The following is a 20,541-nucleotide window of genomic DNA, read 5'->3' on the forward strand; positions in this document are numbered from 1 at the left end:
TGCAAATCATGCTATTTCCTCCTTCCTCTCCAGAAGTATGCCTCAAGAGTTAAGTGCATCTCACCTTCAGCCCAGCACGCCTACCCATTATTGAAGTCCATCAGCTTCCAGAGATTGTCTATACTTTTTCGTGCCTATGCCAACTCTATATACTTCAATCTTCCACAAAGAATGTGTTCTCCAGATATTATAAAGACTTTCCCTGTAATACAGCTGTAGTCCATATGACTACAAATATCTCAGGAGCCTACTACCTCCTCTCTCCAGCCTTACCTCACAGACCTCCTTTCCTAGCATGCTAACAGCCAAATTCATCCTTTGCCAAGACAACTGTTATCCAAATTCTTTCTCTCTGCCTCCTCATAGGCATGCTCATACTACTCATAGTATTAAGAGTTTAGCACTAGAGAAACAGTTTTGTCTTCCCTATTTATCATATGAAGAGTCTGCAGAGAGACAGAGTAGATGACAGAGCACCAGAAAACTTCCTTCAGAGCTTCCTCCAATTATTTCTCAAATTAAGAGTTTAATTAGCCTTAGAATCATCTTCTTATCCTACTATTCCTTTTCAAATACAGAAGAGCACCACTTTCTATATCACAAAAACTTGATTTTGAAAACAAGGCTGAAAAATCTACTGCCCGTATACATTGCTGCATCTTATTCCAAGGCACTTTCATACAGTCTGTACCTTTCCTTCCCCAGCATAACAAGGCTGTAAGTTATTTGGGAAAAATCCACCCTAACTCATTAACAGCATTAAATCAGCTACATTGGACTTTTGTCCCTTTCAATTCTCAATGATATACATAGGGCTTTTCCTCCTGAGAGGTTCAGGTGCAATTCTCTTGGAAAGCGAAATTAAAAGCCAAATGTCAGGTAATTTTCTACCAGATCTGAAAGGGTGTAACCCTAAGTTGCTTAGCTACCTTACGTACTAAAAATGGGGAAAAGGTGTGATAAAACTGTGTTAAAAATTCTTGCAATAATCAACCTAATGTTCCATGAATTACAAATACTTCCTGTTTAAAAGAAAAATTTCCCGAACTTATAGCAGCACTGACAGCAGAAGAATGTTTCACCTTTAATGTTTATATTTGAATTCCCTCCTTGAAATTAGTGCAACTGAAAGATGACATTCCGACCAGACCACACTGCAACAGCTTTGTCAAGTGACTTCACAGTGGGAATAGCCTTAATGATTAAGAATGGAATCTTTTCCCCTGTCCAAAGAAGTAAGAAGTTTACTCTTGAACCTCCCTTGTACAGAATTCACTTACTTTGAATACCAAAGAATTTGTCTCAGGCAAGAATGCAGATTCAGCAAAGAACGGGAAAGAGGAGAAATCTCTGCTTTTATGTTTCCTTCTTGCCTTCCAGAATTTCCATTTCAGTGCTTCCCTTCACACAAATCCTGTCCACAACTATTTCAAGAGATACGTGTCTTTAGTAGAAAAATACAAGTAATGAGCAATTTTCCTTGTGCCAACAAGAAATACCAAGTTATTCTGGAGCTGAAAGTACCACTGCTCTGTTTTACTGGTTTACTTCAAATAGCAGCTGAGCAACATATCGCCTTTGGATTTCTTGGACATCTCTTGGACATGTCTTGGACAACTCTCAACAGCTTAAGATATACAAAAATGCCACTTGTATTTGGTCGACACCAAGTGATAAGGTTAGTTCATAAAAGCAATTGCTTTGGCGAAATGCCATTCCCCATCCTATCTTAATACAACATCTCAGAGGAGGAAAAAAAATATGAACCAAAACAAACAAATAAACAAACAAACAAAAAACACTAGTACTCTTAGAAGTAGAAAGCCTTGTGTTAACCATTTTTTGCTAAGTAACTTTTTGCATAAAAAAAAATAACTTTTGTCCATCATGGCAAGTCTCATACCTCATTCTACAAGCCAGCTCCTTCATCTGTTCAGGCCTAGAAGCCTTTACTAAAACACGTATTCATTTACCACAGTCACAACCACAACACACATTCACAACCACAAGTTTAATGGGGATATATTTTTGCAAGATTATTTCTTAGAAGTATAGAAGCTAATAAGGCCTAGTACAGTTACTGCTGTAACTGAATACCAGAATTCCAGCTGTGAATATCCTTCCATGAGGGTGAACAACACCTAACATTACCTGTTGGCTATATCAATTCGTAACTCTTATTATTTGGCTGTTTACTGAACTATCAATAACCACCAGCTGCAGCTTTTATCCAGAACAGCACAGCTACACTGGAAAAAGAAGGATTCTGTGTTTGCCACAGCGGTATGGGGTCATTTACTGTAATCTCTGCCCTAGAGCATTTTCTAATTAGCCTTTACATGTTGTGCCGATCATATACTCCAACCATATCTGGCAGGAAAGTGGTAATCAATGGAGGCATGGTGCACAAGCTATTTGAGTTACCGTGCTGCCATCATTTTTATTCTGAGAAGAATAAACTCTGTTTAGTGCTTTCCACCCCCAAGAAGATCTACTTTCCTGAGAAAAAATTTCCTTTTAATAAACGTCCAGAAGCAAAATTTTCACTAGCCTATCAACCCTGCCCAGAACAGCAGTTTGTAATTCACTGCAAGTCTGAATTAGACTGAAAATATATTGGAAGCAGCCTGATGTTTTAGCTCCATTGCTTAGCTGTTACACACTGAATACATAGAAAAAAATGAGGGTGGGGATGAGAATGTGCAAGCAACTTCAGTGGTATGTTAATTAGCTACTGCCTGCCTGATAGAAACAGGTCAGCTGAGTAGGCAGCCCCAGTGGCTGACAGATCTAACTTCCAATAGACAAATAGGGTGCCACACTTTTGCAGCTGCTTCAGCACGATTCTTTTAAGAGTCCAGATATTTTGTCAGTGAACGTCACATGATATAACTTTCAGTATAGACAGCCTGAGAAATAACCCAAAACGACCAATGTGCCTGTGCTCCATTGAGCTGGCAAGCACCACATGCTGAGAATGGGCTGAAATTCTTAATTGTGAATGAAATGTGCACAGCTATGTAGACAGTCCCACTGAAAAAAATGTATACACCTACACGAAAAGAATACCAAGTGTAATGCAAACTTGTCCATGTAGTCAGTGCAACAGTGTTACTTTATATTCTCCTTGAGGTGTATTGAAGCATAGTTGCATTAGCAAATACTTTATAACATGGATGTAAACATTTCGATCCATTTTGTCCCTTATCTGTAAGGCAACTAATAAACAGACAGTAAGAGTTCCTAAAAGCAGAAGGCTGCCTCAGATGTGAACGCTGCACCTTAAAACAGGTTTTACAAAGCTGACTGACATCCTTCGGGGTTAGAAGGAGCACCTTCTCTGTGCTAAAAGAACAAATACTACAGGATGAAACTAAACACACAATTCCTTGATGATCAATTTCTTACACTACACGAGTTAAACAAGAATGCTCACCTTCTGCCAGACAGACAGGGGAGTTTAAGTCTCAGAAATGTTGAGAAACAAACTAGCAGCAGACTGTACACTTCAACGTGAACCTGCAGCCTTTCACATACTGCAGATATCTCAGTGTTGAAAAAAAAAATCTGCTAATAAACTCAATGAAATATCCACCTGAGATCTGGAAGATGCAGTTAGGATTACTAACATTCAAAAGAAACTGACAATAGTAAGTTGCTATCTAACAGCTCAAAGCCACCACTGCATCTGGAAGATGCATTTGCGACTGGCAGTGGAAATCTCATATCAAGCTACTGATGAGTGGGGAAGGTGGAACCTGTCAGGCAGGCTTAAATCCAGTCAGCAAAGCTTCGTGCAGAGTCACATCTCTAGACTGGAATACCAAGAAGTGTCAATTATACTCCTAAGCACATGACGGAGGTGAGTTTTGAAAGGTAACTTTTCATAATACTGCCTAAACGTTTTCCAGCCTCAGGGTAAACAGGAGGAAGTTCTTTAAGATCACCTACTGTAAACATTGTAACTTTTGCCTGTTAGTACTCTTGCCATTCACAAATAGCAGAACAATTCAACATTTGAATAAAGCTTAGCAAAGCCAGAAAGACTCAACGTGGCTTAGAATGAAGAAACACATCAGAAAGTCATAGGCAAGGCTCACATATGAAAATAGTTTTCTGTTTTAGGAGCCAGAAACTAGGCATCACTCATGATAAATTGTACATGTTTTCAAAATACTGGCACACTAGATATGCTGACTTCCTCTGGCTTGCTGCCCCTTAGCAGAATGTACATTCTCCTATAAATGGGTTTAAATGAAGCTATAAAAGTTGGATTAAGAGCTATAGGCACAATTACTGTACTTTGGATTCCAGAATCATGCAGTAAGCTCCAAACCCAAGCCTCCATTTGAAAAGGTTGGGTTTTAAAACTCCAGGGTTGCTAAAGAACCGATGCAATGATTTGTTAAAGCTTGTGTCTATATTCAACCTCTATATAATGAGAAACAGCAGCCTTCAGAGTCAGGAAACAGGCCAGCTGGCTTCCCCCTTTCATATAAGTCCTACACTCTCCAAATGAGAAGTGAAAGGAAGAATCCTTTTAAAAACAGTTTGAACTCCCATTTAAGTGTATCTATGTGAGCTCTTTAATTATGTGTAAAGATGCATGCTCTAGCTAGTGAAGTCCTGCACTATGGCAAGATCACTGCCTCATTTTGAGGACCTCCCCAGAAACTTGTTGACTTGCATAAATTTTAAGGGTGTGGGCGACAAGTCAGTATGTTTTATTCATGCTTTGAGCAGTCGTGTCTTCCTCTCGTTTCTGTGGAGTACCATTTTAGAACATTCTGTAAACTATCAGATAGACTTAAGTGATGTAAAGAAACTATGCCAGAGCCACAAGAGCCTGCCAGTCTCTGCAGGCTAACAGCTGACCATCTGCTATGGAAGCATCCGCTGCCATTGTGTCATCCACGCTTGTGCCAAGCCAAGATTCAGTTTGAAGTGATCAAGTACACTGTCAGTTGTCATGCCGTGGTCTTATCCCACCTCTTTAGCAAAGTTTAAGGCACTTTCTTGAAAGGGCATGCTCTTTGGTCCTTTAAGTAGATGATAGAACAATCTTAGCTCAAATGGACACCAACCTCTGAATCTAGCCTTACCCGTGTTTCACATCTCAACCATAACATAGTATCCTAAACACCTATAGGGAAAAAACAAAGCTAAAACCAAAACCAAAAACAAAACCAACCAACCAAACAAACAAACAAAAAAACACTGCTTTCTTTTTCACCCCTTCCTTAAGAAAGTAAAGAAAAAGTAAAACCACCTTGGCAAAGTACACAGCTCAACTGTCTGTGACCCAGCTACAGCATCAGGAGTTCCTGCCAACTTGCTTTCTACCTGTGGTAATTTTGCATATTGGCTTATGACCAAAGAAAAGTTGACTGTCACGAATCAGACTGAAGCTGCAGACGCATCCTGTCAGCAACTTGCAGTTCTCAGTACACATTAGGGGCAGGGCGTACTTTCCTGGTGGCCTTCAAGCATGGCCACACCTGTGTACTCACACTATCCCCTCTGCAAATATCATAGACCTTTGATTTTTATCAATAGCTAGAAAAAAAAAGAAAAAAAAAAAAAGAGAGACTCCAGCAACCCAACTGACATACTGTCTCAGCACAAATGGGCAGAGTACAGATTACACAAATATACAACATTAGTATGACATCAGGGCTTTTCAGCATCCAATTCCTCTCATTAAACTAAGTTGAGATACAGATACAATCTAAAACAAAGCATGAAATCACATTACTCTGGACAGGGAGGAGAAGCAAGAGGGTATTTAGGCTTGGTTAGTCTGGGAGTCAGTGGTAATATTGATGCCATTTGCTATATACAATGCCTAGGAATAAATTGCAAACCTCAGAGGCATCGTGAATTTTCCAGCAGCATAGAAAACACTGTTCTAGTATTCCATGTACATTCATGGTGATATGGCCAAGTCTTCCAAGGCTGATGTCCAATACCATTTGTGGCACTAGTCCAGGCTGCTGGTATACTCCCTCTCTAGTGCACTAGAACTGTCAACTGTTTCAACAAATGTTCAAATGTTCAATTTCAACAACCTGAAGAGATGATTTTTTATGAGCACAAGGAGTTTACTGACTACTAGCTGTGAACCCAACCTTGCAAAACTTACTTCAAATTGTTTTCCAGAGAGAAGTAAATATGATCAAAATAGCAAAATTAGAAGTATTAAAAACAATTTTAAGGGTCTAGCATGTGGTTTGCAAGGCTCCAGAAAAAGCAGACAACCATACTCTGCAAAGTGACAAGCTAGCCTCTGCCAAGTATTCTGATTGCCTTCCAGCAATTGCCAACATCTGTTTTATTCAAGCCATCAAGCTCTTATCCAAGCAAAATTTTGGCCAGTAGGGAAGCTAACCAACCATGCTGAGTCTGATGGAGTGGGATACTCTAGCATCAACTCACCAATGAAGCTTCACACTGCAAACCTACTGGTACTTCTGACTCAGGGAACACAGATACTGCTGCAAACCCTGTGCTAATGATCAGAGCCTGTAAAGCTCATAGCAAGGCTTCTTATATCATATCATTTAGTTTCAGTTCAGGGTTCAAACTAGTGCTAGATTACCCATTCTTTTAGCACACTGGAAGTCCCATGCTGAGATTTCAACCCCAATTTCCCAGATTGCTTTATTCCTTGCCGTTCAATTTTCAAGGTATTTGAAACCCATCTCTCCAAACCAGGCAGAATATTATTCCTAATCTGTATTGTATATATTGAAGTATGGCACTTCAAGTTTCATCGGATACTCATTGGTGCAACTGATTTTACGCCTTTGGTATTTTCCCTATGCACATAACAGAATTTGTCCTTTTCCAACCTAGCCAACATTCTGATCTGTGCCTTGAAAATAAGCTCCAAAAAGGAACAGCACAGATGAAGTTAATGATACTGTTTGGAACAATTGACTCATCTTCAGACTATAGTAAGACTAAGGGAAAGGATATAATGCCTTCCCTCCATTCCCGAAAAGATTGGAGCCAGCTTGTTCAGCAACACCATATGTCTGCAGCTGACTGCAGGAGGGCTTTCCTTTTTTTTTTTTTTTTTTTTTACTTTCTCCCCTTCAGGGATAGGGGGTGTACGTGGCACAGTTTTGGTAGTGGGGGTGCTGTAGTGGCAACCTGTGTGAGCACTGAGTGGTCACTTTCACAGGCTATGTGCGGGGGATATCTGCTATAATGCCAGAGTGCCTCCTGTTCCACCTCTGACCTTGGTGTTCCCTCTGTTTTTTCTCACTTTTTTTCTCACCTCTTCTTTACTGCCTGGGCAGTAGTGTCTGACTTTTCTTAAATATGTTTCCCCAGAAGTGCCACCAGCTCAGCTGTGTTCTAAGATAGTGTATTGGGTTGATGTGCCAGAGTTTTGGTAGCATGGGGGCTGCAAGTGTGGTCTCTGTGAGCAGAGCCCAGCAGCTGCCCCAGGTCAGATCAGAGCCAGCTTCAGGGGGCTCCAAAAGGGACCTGCTGCTGGCCAGAGCGAAGCCAGGGAGCAATACTGGGTAGGCTTCTTGGAGAGAAGATTGAAGGAGGGTAAAAAAAAAAAAAACTGCTGTGTGACAGCACCTGAGAGAGAGGAGCGAGAAAACTCCTGCACGGGGCCCCGTGCTGGAACAGTTTGCCCCTGACGGATGGACCCCATGGTACGGAGCTGTGTGGGAGCAGTTCTTGAAGAGCTGCTGCCTGTGGGCAGGCCCCACAGGCTCAGTTCAGGAAGGATGGCATCCCATGGGAGTGACCCCATGGGGAGCAGGGGCAGAGAGTGACTGTGAGGGAGCAGCGGGGACAAAGCATTGGGGACTGGCCGCACCCCCATTCCCCGTTCACCTGCACTGCTCAGGTGGAAGCAGTGGAAGAGGGTGGATGGGGGGGAAAGTGTTTTTAGTTTCACTGGTCTAGTCCACTACTGATAGGCAATAAATTATATTAATTTTCTACTATGAGTCTGTTTTACCAATGACAATTGTCAAGTGATCTCCTTGTCCTTATCTTAGTCCTTGAGACCTTTCTATTGTATTTTCTCTCCCTTTCCCTTTGAGGAGGGGGATTGAGAGAGCTGTTGTGGTGTAGCTCAGCTGCCCAGCAGAATAAAACCACCACACAGGTCTGAAGTGGAGCTGGCTGTGTCTGGACAAGAGTAGCCTCTTCTGACAGCAGCCACCCTGCAGACCCCTGCTGCCAACACTTTGCCATGGGCACCCAGTGCTGGGGGAAACATAAGTAAGGTAGGGAGAGTGTCAGCAGCTTCAAGTATTTTGAAAACACACAGAAAAATAACAGATGCAGGTGTGCCTCTGCTATATTACTATTTCTTCAGAAGAGGAGACCAGTGGGGCAACAATTCTCTTATTGGTTACAATATCCTCTCAATTCAAAGACTGTTCCCAGTAGAGCAGCTTCTCGGATCACAAGTGGGCCTCAAGGTAGCAGAGGACTCCAAGGGGCTGGGGGGAAGTATCACCCACTGCTGCCGTTTTCTCCATGCAGCAAAAAGCACTAAAGATTAATAGCATCCAAAATGCAGCGTTATCCTGGCTGCTGTCTACTTTTAAGCACTTCAGAGGATCTTTCAAGAAACAGAGACATAGGTGGATGTCCCAACTGGTCCAACAGAGTACTTCCTTGGAGTCTACACAGAAGTCCTCACTAGTTGGACAGGCCCAGGTAAGGTGCATACAGAAGACAGAAGGTTTAATAGCCAGATCAGGAAGTCAGATGCACAGATCAAATCAAACCACAGGAAATAAGAGTACAGATTTTTTTAAATTATTAAAAAAAAAAAAAAAAAGAAAAAGAAAAAGACATTCAATCACTGCTGCCCAGAATCTAGCGGAGTAAATACTACTATGCTGTGATGAGACATATTCAACTACTAAATAGAAGCGATGAAAACCAGGGACTAGTCACTGTATTATCACTCTGGTCTTTCAGGAGAAGAAAAAAAAAATCACACATCTTTTTTTCATTTGTGCAGAACTAGAAAATGCAAGACTGCATTTATGTAAAAGAAAAGTAGCCACATGTCATACTGACCGTTTCATGAACAAAGGACTGCAAAGAAAGCAGAAAAGGCATGGTTACTCCATTATCAAGGTCTACTAAAAGAAGTCATTACAGCAGAAATGCTTTATTTGTCCCCAGACTGGTCATTTACAACCTTGGCAAAGCACTTTTAACTGAAAGATTTTGATGGCTGTTGAAAACAGACTATGAATATGTCTTCAGCTGAGGGAAGGAGAGTAGGACTTAACAATCTAGCTTTATCAAGTTACACTGTTTAGATAAAAGAAAGTTTAATATTACACTATTTACCCACTCTTCTGTTTCCTATCCTCTCTTTCCTTAAGCATTATACCATGAAAAGACAGTACAGTTTTGATGTGCAAGATCAAGGAATCCCACCCAAGTTTCAGCCTCTGAATCCCTGAATCCTAAAATCTGTCATCAGCACGACATCAGGGCTTCCACCCAGCTTCAAACATATTTTTAAAAAAGTATTATTTGGCCAAGTCTTAGCTTGATTAAAAGGGCAGCCTTCTGATGGTGATGCCTTAAAAACAGTATTTAAGTGGGACAAGGATGGGAACTAAGAGCTAATGTCACAGAAATATTCAAGAACAACTACTCTAAAAAACCTCCATGTTAGCTCTCCTTACCCATGACAGATATTTGTATTCCTACTTAGGGATCTACCCATCTCCAAATGATGGAAGTCTTCAATACTGTTTTGAGAAAGGAAATGAGAGAGGTCCACAGAAACAGAGTGGTATGCAACATGGAGAGTGATGACAACTCCTTTCAGGAAAAAAAAAATAAAAAAATAAAAAGTGCTAATAGTGCTAATCCATTACCCATTACTGAATGGATTACTTAAGTAAATAACTGCTTGCTTGGAATTTTTCTTTCCCAGTGTGAAAAAAAGAGAGATTCACTAGGATGTCCAGAAAGAATTCCCAATGCAGAGTGCAACCCAGCTGTGACAACAAAAACAAGACACTGTACTACAACTGATCTTCAATGATAATTTTCCAAAGCCAGTTCTCTCATACATGGAAACTATGACAAATTATTTTTGTATATCTCTATGTACTTTAGTAGTTTCATTAGCAAAATGTGGAGGATCAAATACAGTTTGTATAGAGATTCAGTTCTTTTTTTTTTTTTTTTTTTAAAGATAATCCACAGCGATCAAGACAAAGCATCAACCAGACTGCAGAGCATTGCAGTACTTGAATGTGCTACTCCCTTCAGAAAAGGGCCACAAGAGCCAACAGACCTGGAATGCTCTCCAAATCACCACAATAGCAAACAACTTCTGAAAGACACACTCAAGTAAATGTTAACAGGCACCTTTGCTGAGTGACTGAAGATAGCTCTGCTGGCTTCCACCTTTCCCAAAAGCCAGCCAGCAATATGTAATTTTGTAATCACACACAGTAATGAGACAGAGGTTTCTAAGACTAACCTGTGGGAGTTTATATTTACTGAGCACAGGAAGAAAGCTTAACTCTTTGCTTCTGAACAATCAACATTTCTGTTTCAATGCTGTAGACCACAATAATTTAAATTCCTTAAGGTCATTCACACAGTTTGAAGGATAAAGGCAAAACACTGCAAGGACAAGTACCTGTATCAGGAAAATACTGACGGCAGCCCTGCATTTCAGTTGCCAGTGTGAATTAAACTATAAATCTCTTTTTAGAGCCTTTGTCAGCCACAGACAAGTATGCTAAATCAGACTTGAGATGGAAATAGATAGAATCATAAAGTCATAGAATCATTTAGGTTGGAGAAGACCTCCAAGATCATCTGGCCCAACCTTCAATACATTACTGCTCCTGCAATATACACCCAGGTCAACTCCATAGCCACTGAAAATTCAGTCCTGGTCTTCATCTGCTTTGTTTTCACATTTCATAAAAGTCTTCTGGCTTTTGATCAGGCCTCTGAAAGGGCCTTCTACCTTACAAGAATTACTTTAAGGAAGTAAGGAGGCATTACATGGTCTTTTTAGACTACACACTCCAGAACTTCCTCCTGCTGCAAAACAATTCATTTGAAAAAACATAGTCAAGGAAAATCCCAGCCATTTTGATCCTTCTCAGAATCAGGAACTTGTTACAACTAACTACACATGCAACAGCCTCACTGGTTTCCACTTCACTTCCCTAAAAGAAAAATCACTGGTCTGTTTCTGAGCTAAAACCTTTATAAAAGGAGCTCTGTTCAGATTTACTTATTTTTTTCTGATCTATCATGTGTTTTAACATTTAAAAGTTAAGTTACGTCCTTTCTCTGAAAGCTTCTCCCTGTTGATAGCATCAGAGCCACTATATCCAAGTCCAGAAGCTAGCTTTTGCTTGCCCCACACAATCAAACTCTCAGTAAAGCATTAACACGTATTTCAGAGCAATTCTGAGAAGGAAACTTCTGTGTCAGGCTCTAGGCTTGCCCTCCCAGCTGAATCACCAGAACTCATATATCCTTAACACAGCCCATATATACCTCACCCACCCATTCCACAATGGCCCTTTTCACTGCTTCCAGAAAAATCAAGTTGCTAATCCCCATTTCACCATGTAAACACTTCCCTCGCTTGCTGTATCTCATTGTAATTTATTAAACACAACACGATTAGCTGAGGGAGATGAATCAATATCATTGTGCTAACTTTAAGACCTCTGTTGGAATAAAGAAACTGTGGCAGGGGTGATAACAGTTTGGTAGGTCCACAAGGATCAGAGCTGTGTTGTGCTAATTGCAGCACCTTGCCCCAATCCTTCACAGCATCCTAGATTTATGCTCCTCTTCTCCCCACAGAGACTTGGGAATTTATTCAATGCTACCTAGCACTACTTCCAGCACTTGCTGAAAATTAACTACTATGAGAGTTGGAATTCAAGAAAGTGGTAAATCTTAGTAATGAATATTAGTGACCTAACCATACTTTAGTACTTCTGCATTACATAACAAGTCTGTGCAGCATCCAGAGTCCATGCCAAAAGACAGCAGCATCCATATTAAAGCCTGGACTTGTAAGCTGCACAAGTACAAAAAGTCACACAAAGGCAAACGCTCAGCAGCTCAGCTTTTGTTCATAGAAGACACTTCATTCTCTTCTCAACACACATGCACTCACGCTCAAATTGTGCTGTTTACTTGTCAGAGCAAGTTGCCTCTATTTAAGTTCTACTCACACACACACAAAAACACCTTGTCATCTGCCACCTTTCTAAAAATCTACTGAACTAATACATTCTGTAGAAAAGTTATGAGGACAGGCATCGTGTCCCACCCTCATAGGATTATCTAATTCATGTTAAATTGTTGATCTTTCCATTTAATTTACAAAGCCCAGCTGCTAAGCAGGACACTGGAAGATGGTGGCCTGGTGTCATGTCACACAACCTAAGACGCCAAATAAAATTACAGAGATCCCTAAGGGCATGGTACCGCCACGCTGACAGTAGAATCGTAGCTTTTAATAAAGCACAAGGTGATTGGAGCACAGCTATCTTCTCTAGTATCTAGTCTTAGTCACTGCAATCCTTCACACCTCAACTCAAAACTTATCTTAAGGCACTGGCAAGTCTTACCTTGCATTCCCTTCTCCACATTTTCATACGCTACTTAACCAACTGGAAATGCAGCCAGCCACGTGACTCGGAGCCCGACCTCCATCTAGCAGTACCTCCTGCATGCACTGAGGTATTGCTCTTTCAGAGGATGAACTTTTAATTTATGCTCTCATTACAATGTAAGGCCCATTTTCACACTTGTTCACAAGATATACATCAGAGTTCAAGGAACTGTTTAACAATTCACAATTCTAAGGAGATGCCTCAGGTCTCAGAGCCTGAGAATATTTTCTCTTCTAAAAATGGACTTGATTCTTCATTTATAGCCCACAGTTTTGAACGTGTATATCTCCCACTGACACAATTTTGTCTTTAACGATACCGGATAGTTAAATGCTCAACTCTTGCATACAGCTTGGAAAACAGACGATAACACAGACAAGGATGTATCTTCCCAGGAAATGATCCTTTCTCTTCCTCCCATGCATCTTACATGTAGGTGGGTATGAAATTGCATAGAATATGACAGGCTTCAATCTCCCCCAGTCTCATTTTCTGAAGTAGTCATATTAGCACCAATATCCAAGCACAATCCCTTTCCAGACCCTAATATGGCACTTGTAAACTATTTCTGCCTCACTTTAATCCTGCCCGTTCCAGATAGTACTTTTATTTTTAGGTGTGTAAAATATGTGTATATATTAATATTACATAGACATGGCATTGCTTTAATTACAAGAACTAAGCTTCTTTAAAAAAAAACTAAAGCTTCTAGTAACAGATACAGTAGGACTGTCCATACACAGCCTACAGATTGAGAAGTGTCGACAGCTACCAAACATCAACACAGGAGATATCAATAACCAAGAAGTTTATATTCAGTGGCTTATCTACACTAGTCAAAGGATATTTTTTAATATACAAAAAAAAAAGTGAGACTATATGATATTAAGACAGCTGATCTATTTTAACAACAGTTTATGCTCAAATCAGTCCTCAGTCAATGCTGCTTACATCAGCATCTCATCGCCATATAGAAAGAGTACATCAGCCTGAAGGCTGACATGTGGGATGTCACTTAAGGGTTAGCTCTGAAGCCATTCACACCAAGATCTGGAGTTATTTTCTAGAAGTAATACTACCTCCTTTGAAGAAACACAGCATCATCAGAATTGTATTTACATGCACCTGCACCAGCATTACTTTGTAATGGACAGCAGCCAAGAGACTTCATGGTAAAAAAAAAACCCTGCTTATCTTTACTTGAAAGCATTTCTTACCATGTGTCCCTAGCATTTCAAAAAAAAAAAAAAAAAAAAAAAAAGGAAAAAACACTTAGTTTTAGGCAACATTAAAACCTGCTGTTTCTATATTGAGTCCAAAGCAAGAGAGAGTTACTACTGGTAAACAAAACCAATTAACACCATGCAATTAAGTACTTTCACCATCCTAACTCCTTGGTGTCTCCAAGAAGGGGCTGACAGTGAGTGGGTTGCAAAGAAAGAGAATTGTCAAGACAAAGCATTACTAGCTCATCGCTTTATAAGAAACATTTTGACTTCAACCTTGTCTCATGCATTAACTAGCTCATGCAAGTCCAGAATAAATTAAAAGTCTGTGAGACAAAGCCACCAGCCATCTTCAATAAGAGATGGTAGAAACCATGAAGACTGACCATGAAGTTGCTCTCAGATATCTGGGACCTCAACAACAGCCCCTAAACTCTCCAGAGGCTGTTCCAACCCACAGCGCAGTGCTATAAGACTCCCTGACCATTTCAATGTGCCACCACCTAATGGAGATGGCCTCGCTCTTGTCAGTGCTTGGCCAGCTCCTGGCACAGTGTCGCTGTCCCTGCCCAGCACCATCCATCGCTGGGGAGGCTGAGGGAGGCAGTGACAAGCGTGTGCCCATTTTGCCATGGCTCTGATCCCCTCCGCTCCCTGAAGGGGCTCAGTGCTGGGAGGCACGCTTTGCGCTGCCTTCCTGGCTAAAAGGTCAAGAGGGAAAAAAAAAATAAAAATGGCTGAAAGAGCGGTATTATGCAATGTGAGGAGAAATGCAATAACAACTCATCCTCTCCTGGAGATTTCTCGTAACCCTTTCGATCCGCGAGCTGGATTACAGCAAGCACGGCAGCCAAAAGGCTCACAGCCCCGTTACGGAGCCCCGCAGGCAGCCTCCTCAGCCCGGGGCCTCCGCTGCGGCTAGGCAGAGGGATGCTTACAGTCCAGGTGCTTCTTCTTGGGCCCCATCACTTCATGCGTGGTGGCTTTGCAGACGGCTCTGGCTACGGCTGATCCCGTAACGCTGTACTGAGCAGCTGCGATGCGATCCGTCAGCGTCTGACCCGACATCTTCGGTTCTCGCTGCTGCCTGCTCTGCAGAGGCGGAAAACACGGGAGGGGAAGGGGCTAGGCCGGCTGTAGGGCCGGGGGGCGGCGGGGGGCCCGCGGCCGCACAAAGCTCCCTCGGCATCCCTCCCACCCGCCCCCCCCCGGCCCTGCCGCCCCGTTGTGTAAGCCTTTCTGGGGCAAAAAAAAAATAAATAAAATAAATGGCATTTTAGACACCGCAGGGAGAGGAGGGAGGGGGGGGATAACGATAAGCCCGAGATGGAGCACAAACAGCGATGAGACGGAGAGGGGGGGGGAGGAAATCGACCCCCCCCCCCTCCTCCTCCTCCATCACCTGCCCGCAGCCTCCCGGGCGGGGGCTCGGCACGGCTCGGCACGGCTCGGCACGCCATGTTCCGCCCCCCCGTCCCCGTTTACCCCCCTCCCTCCAAAGCCAAAGGTGTGGGTCGCCATGCAGCATCCCGGCGGGCTCCAGCACCGACCTGTCCGTGTGTCCGTGCGTCCTTCCCTCCCGTCCTCCTGCCGCCGCTCCCGGCCCGGCCCCGAGAGCCCCCCCGGCGCGGTGCGGAGCGCTGCGGGGCGGTGCGGGGCGGTGCGGGGCGGGCTGCCCGCTGCCCCCTCCCGCCGCCACCGGGGATGCGCTGGGCGTCCACGCCCGGCAGCCGCCGCCGCCGCCGCCGCCGCTGCTGCTGCTGCTGCTTCTATTTCCAGCCTAATCCTCCCCGCAGCCTAATCCCCGCGTACTGCCGCAGCAGCGCCGCCCCCGAGCCCGGTGCAGGGGGCGGAACGGAGCCCGGCGGTGGCCCGGCGCAGTCAGGTGACAGCCCGGTGGCAGCCCGGTGGCAGTCCGGTGGCAGCCCGGCGTGCCCCCCGCCCATCTTAAAGGGGAGCCCCGGGGACGGGGGAAGGGGTAAAGGGAGGTCTGGGGGTCCCTAAAGGCGGTGGGGTGAGGGTGGAGGGTGGAGGGGGATGCGGTGGGACCCGGGCTGTCCTCTAGAGCTGGCCCGGTGAGAATCATCCCTCGCGAAAATTAAAATAATAATAAATAAAAATAATAAAAAATACAAATAATAAAAAATACAAATAATAAAAAATACAAATAATAATAGAAATAGAAATAAAAATAAATAATAATAATAATAATAAAAAAGAAAAACATCAAGAAAAACAAAAAGAAAAAACAAACAAACAAATAAAAATCACAAAATAAGAAAAAAAAATAAAAACGACGAATGCAAAGCACCTTGCACAGATGGGGAAGTCCGGCGGAGCCGCTGATGCTGCCTCTGTCTGCGGTACGGTGCTGTGGATAAGTCTGGAAAGGATTCGCCGAGGTTTTCCCCAAACTGCACGCGAACTGGGTGTTAATGATTTGATCGAAGCTGTCCTAAAGATGCCCCCTGAAGGGTTTTCTGTTTGATACCCCAAAGATCCCGGCCACAACGCCGTGCCACGCTAGGCAGGGGACGTAGGGCGCATCGCCCCCAGCAGCAGCAGCCCGGGGCTTGTGCCGTGTCATTGAAGCTTGCCAGTGATCTGCCGAGTCTTCGGAAATGTGGCGTACATATATTAACATAAATCGTCTGAACTTAGTTTGGGAGTGAAGTGATTTAGGTGGGTGGGGCCTGAGTGAAATGGTGCTGGTAGCAATTACTTCAAGCTGCTGTTAGAACAAATCCAAGAAGACGACGTGCGTGTTATTAATCAGCCGAAAAACCCGGTATGTACACTCGGTGCAAAGATCTGTGCATGGGAAGTGATAACCGAGTCGTGTGGCATGCAAAGACACACTGCACCATTTTCATTTATCGCACCAGGAACACAATACTGCCTAGGGACTATGCTCTGTGACAGTATGAAACAGCAGCTTTTTTACTACTCCTTTTTTTTTTTTTTCTTTTTTTTTTTTTTTCTTTTAACATAACAACCCAGAGGTTTTAAAGTCATAGGTAGCCTGAAAGCTTGGGATTCCTGTTATAGCAATGCTCAAAAGTTCAATTTCCTTTTTCTATGGAAAATCTCTTCCTAAATAACTGTTCAAATGGTGCCTGTATCCACTGAGGAAAAATGTTTGTATTCTCAGGCTTTCAATATTTACTAAATCTCCTTCATTTTTGCAGAGCAGATACAAACATTTGGATTTCCAGATTCAAATGCTTTCTCATATGCAGTGTTTGAATATGGACAGGGATTTCATTTGGAGAAACACGTAATGTGTATGATACTGACTGCTGACCAGAAGCATTAGGTGCCTGAAAAATTTGAATATTCTCATATTTGAGAATTTGAGCCTTGAGTCTCATATTCCAACAGGGAGAATGGCTATAACCACAACGTCCATGTTTGTCTGCTAGCTCTATTCATCATCTTTAGCATTATGATAGCATACTATTACTATACAGACAAATTTTAGTAACGTTTCATTTACCCTAGAAGTGTTAATTTCCATTCATAGAAATTCAGCATTAGTGGAGTGCTATGGGGGAGCTAGAAGCATGTATTTGTGCAGGCATACACATAGTTTTCCCTGTGTACTTCACAGTCAGTTATTTATGTTGTAGTGCCAATTGATACCAGAAGAAAGAAACAGCTGGGAGCTACGGATACTTCATGATCCACTACTGGCATTAAGAATGACTCTGAACTCTTCTTGGTAGCACTGACAAGAGTGTAAATGTCTTGACTTTAAAAAAGATGTGAGGTTTCTTTTCAACTATTAAACTATAGAAGAAAAAAAAATGTTTCAGAGTTTGCTGATTTCTCTCAGCAGAAATTTAGAATAGCTTCACTTGCTGCAAGTAAAGTAGTTTTCAGCTTTGCAGTAGAGAAAGTATTTAGTTAGTGATATAATTTAGTTAGTGATATAGGTATAACTTTAGTTAGTGATGTAACTTTCTATTAAGGTACATATTCTGAACCAAGCTTAATGTGAAAGCCTGGACACTTTCTGAATCTGTCCTTATTGTCAATCACTGAGAGTCTCGGCTGTACCACCAAAACCCATGATTGTTAATATTCAGCTCATTTTATATTTTTGCATTGAAAAAAATATTTAAGTAAAAGATAAGTTGGACATTTTGCACTATTACCATAAAATTTATGTATTGCAAATTGAGGTTAAAAGAAAGGACTGAAAAGATCCTCCAAAATTCTTGTTATAAATTGCCATGTTGCTAAGTCATGAGCTGGAGTATGCAAAAGGAAAACGTTGCAAGATTTGTTAAATGCAGAAGCATTTTTAAGATGTTAAATTAGTTCATCTCCCATTACTTGTACATTCAGCAACAAATAAGGTGTGCCACGAATACAAACAACTATGAAAGCATGTCATATTTACATCTGCATCATGTTTGGTCAGTACAGTTCTACATGAGGCTCCTCTGTTCCTCTTGTTACAGTCAGCAGATGGACTTCCAGTGACCACTCCATACAAAGATTTTCTTGAGTAAAGCTGGGAACACTTGACCCTGAGAGGTTTGAGAGGTATTTCAAACAAATCTCATCCTCATCTAGCAGTTTGCCTGAACTTCTTGAGCATGATGATTTTTCTAAAAAGCTAAGATGCTTTAAAAGGGTGAGACAAGTAGAGCACATCAATAGTTTTAAAATTCAGAGTAAAGTGGTATGACCTACTATATGACCTCCTGGAGCTATACTGCTTTTGGATTTTAACACGCACACATAAGCAACACACATGCCAAAAATACATTTGTGATAAAAAGCATAGGAAATAGGAACCATTTTGTATAAGGTGAGACCATGGGGGGAGCTGCCCAGGCCTACATAGATCTAGGTTTGGGGTTGCCATTTGACCAGATAGCTCTACCTCAGGTGCTGAGAAGTCCCCTGGTGAGCTGGTTCTATGAAGCCCAGGTCAGGGCCCAGCTGATGGGATGCACAAGGAGGTCTAGCTGAGGGCTATGTAGGCAGCTGGGAGGGCTTCTTACTGTTAAGAATAACCCAGAGTTGTGTTTTATTTCTTGACTCTTTGTAACTGTGCTTTCAACTTCATAATGAAGACCCTAAAGGAGAAGATATACAGATGACTACAAAGATGAATATCCTTTTTGAGACAAATGCTCAAAAATTATTCTTAGCAGATTTGGAAATAACTAGAGAGAGTTGGTCTGTGTTAATCTCACCTTCAGGCATCTACATGGAGAGAAGGCATGTCTAGAGGCTGATTCATCTCACCCAGCAGCTGCATTATGAACCAGAGATGCCAATGTCTTTGATGATGCATGTAGGACTCTCTATTTCATGCATTTTGAGTTATTTCCTTAAATATTGTGTTCATTTTGGGCCCCTCACTACAAGAAAGATATTGAGCTGCTTGAACATGTGCAGGGAAGAGCAACAGAGCTGGTGAAGGGACTGGAAAACAAGAGTTATGAGGAGGAGCTGAGGGAACTGGGGCTGTTTAGTCTGGAGAAGAGGAGGCTGAGGGGAGACCTTATTACTTTCTACCACTGCCTGGAAGGAGGCTGCTATGAGAAGGGTCTCAGTCTCTTTTCTCAGGTGACAAGTGATAGGGCACACAAGGAAACATCCTCAAGTTGCACCACAGGAGATTTAGATTGGGCATCAGGAAGAATTTCTTCACAAAGTGGGTGGTCAAGTGCTGTAGTGGGCTGCCTGGGGCAGTGGTGGTGGAGTCCCCATCCCTAGAGGTATATAAGAGACATGTGGATGTGGCAGTAGAGGACATGGTTAAATGATGGGGATCAGTAGGTCAGGTTGGTGGTTGATGGTCTTGAAGTTCTTTTCCAACCTAGACAGTTCTATGACTCTATTTCTGCATTAGATTTTGCTTACCATCTGATCTCCTGTTTCCTATTTTTTACTCTTGGGTCTTCCAGTTCTCCATGTAGCTCTGCTGCCCCTTCCTCTTGCCTTTGCAGCCAGGCAGAGGTTCAGGCTCCATCCTACCAATGCACATGCCAGTGGCATGCCCAGCGCTGTTGCTTTGCTGCTGCTTTTATGGCCAGTGGTACAAAACAAGAGCTCCTGGAGAGGCTGACTGTAACCATAGTGACAGTAGCGGACCTGAAAAGATCTGTGTAGCTGTGGTAAGGGGGAGAAAAGGACTTTTCAAAGGAAGTACATCCTCCTGACTTTGTGCCAGGTAAATGGAGCCAGGTATATAGCAGTGCTCTCCCTCTTACCTGCAGCAGAAGTTGCAAACCACCAGTACCAATAGATGCCAAAACCATGAAATGCCCAGGAGTTTCTGTGCTCTGCTGCTCAATATAACCTCATCTCTTGGTCTTGTGCAGCTTCTGTCCATGACAATTCACTCAGCCTTTGTATTTCCTCTCATTAGGGCAGCTGTCACAGTAGTAACTGATAGCTGTGGCAGTAAGCACCAATGAGAAATTAAAGCAGGTTGTCAGTTTTCCAGTCTGAATGATAGGCCAAGAAGTATGCAGCTTGGATACATTCATATGTCCAGAGCAGACTGTTCATTAAATTTGAATTATTTCTCCTATGCATGAATATCAGACTTATCCAGTATGCTGGTGCCCACAAGGACAACCTTAAAATCTGTCTAATATTAGAGGTCACTATTGACTGAT

The 20,541-nt window shown here is 42.5% G+C and overlaps 1 protein-coding gene across 24 annotated transcripts in view; it reads right to left on the reverse strand.

The window, feature by feature from the left end:
• The window catches only part of SNAP91 (synaptosome associated protein 91), a gene marked incomplete at both ends in the record, with an annotated part of 67,739 nt that extends 52,774 nt beyond the window's left edge, over positions 1-14,965 (reverse strand). For all 24 annotated transcript variants that reach the window (XM_084283957.1, XM_084283956.1, XM_084283953.1 and 21 more), the window contains one exon: positions 14,836-14,965. In XM_084283957.1, coding sequence (XP_084140083.1) covers positions 14,836-14,965 — 130 coding nt within the window. The remainder of the gene's footprint in view (positions 1-14,835) is intronic.
• Positions 14,966-20,541: the final 5,576 nt, after the last annotated feature.

This window comes from Netta rufina, assembly GCF_964035555.1.
Source record: "Netta rufina genome assembly, chromosome: 3".
NCBI lineage: Eukaryota > Metazoa > Chordata > Aves > Anseriformes > Anatidae > Netta > Netta rufina.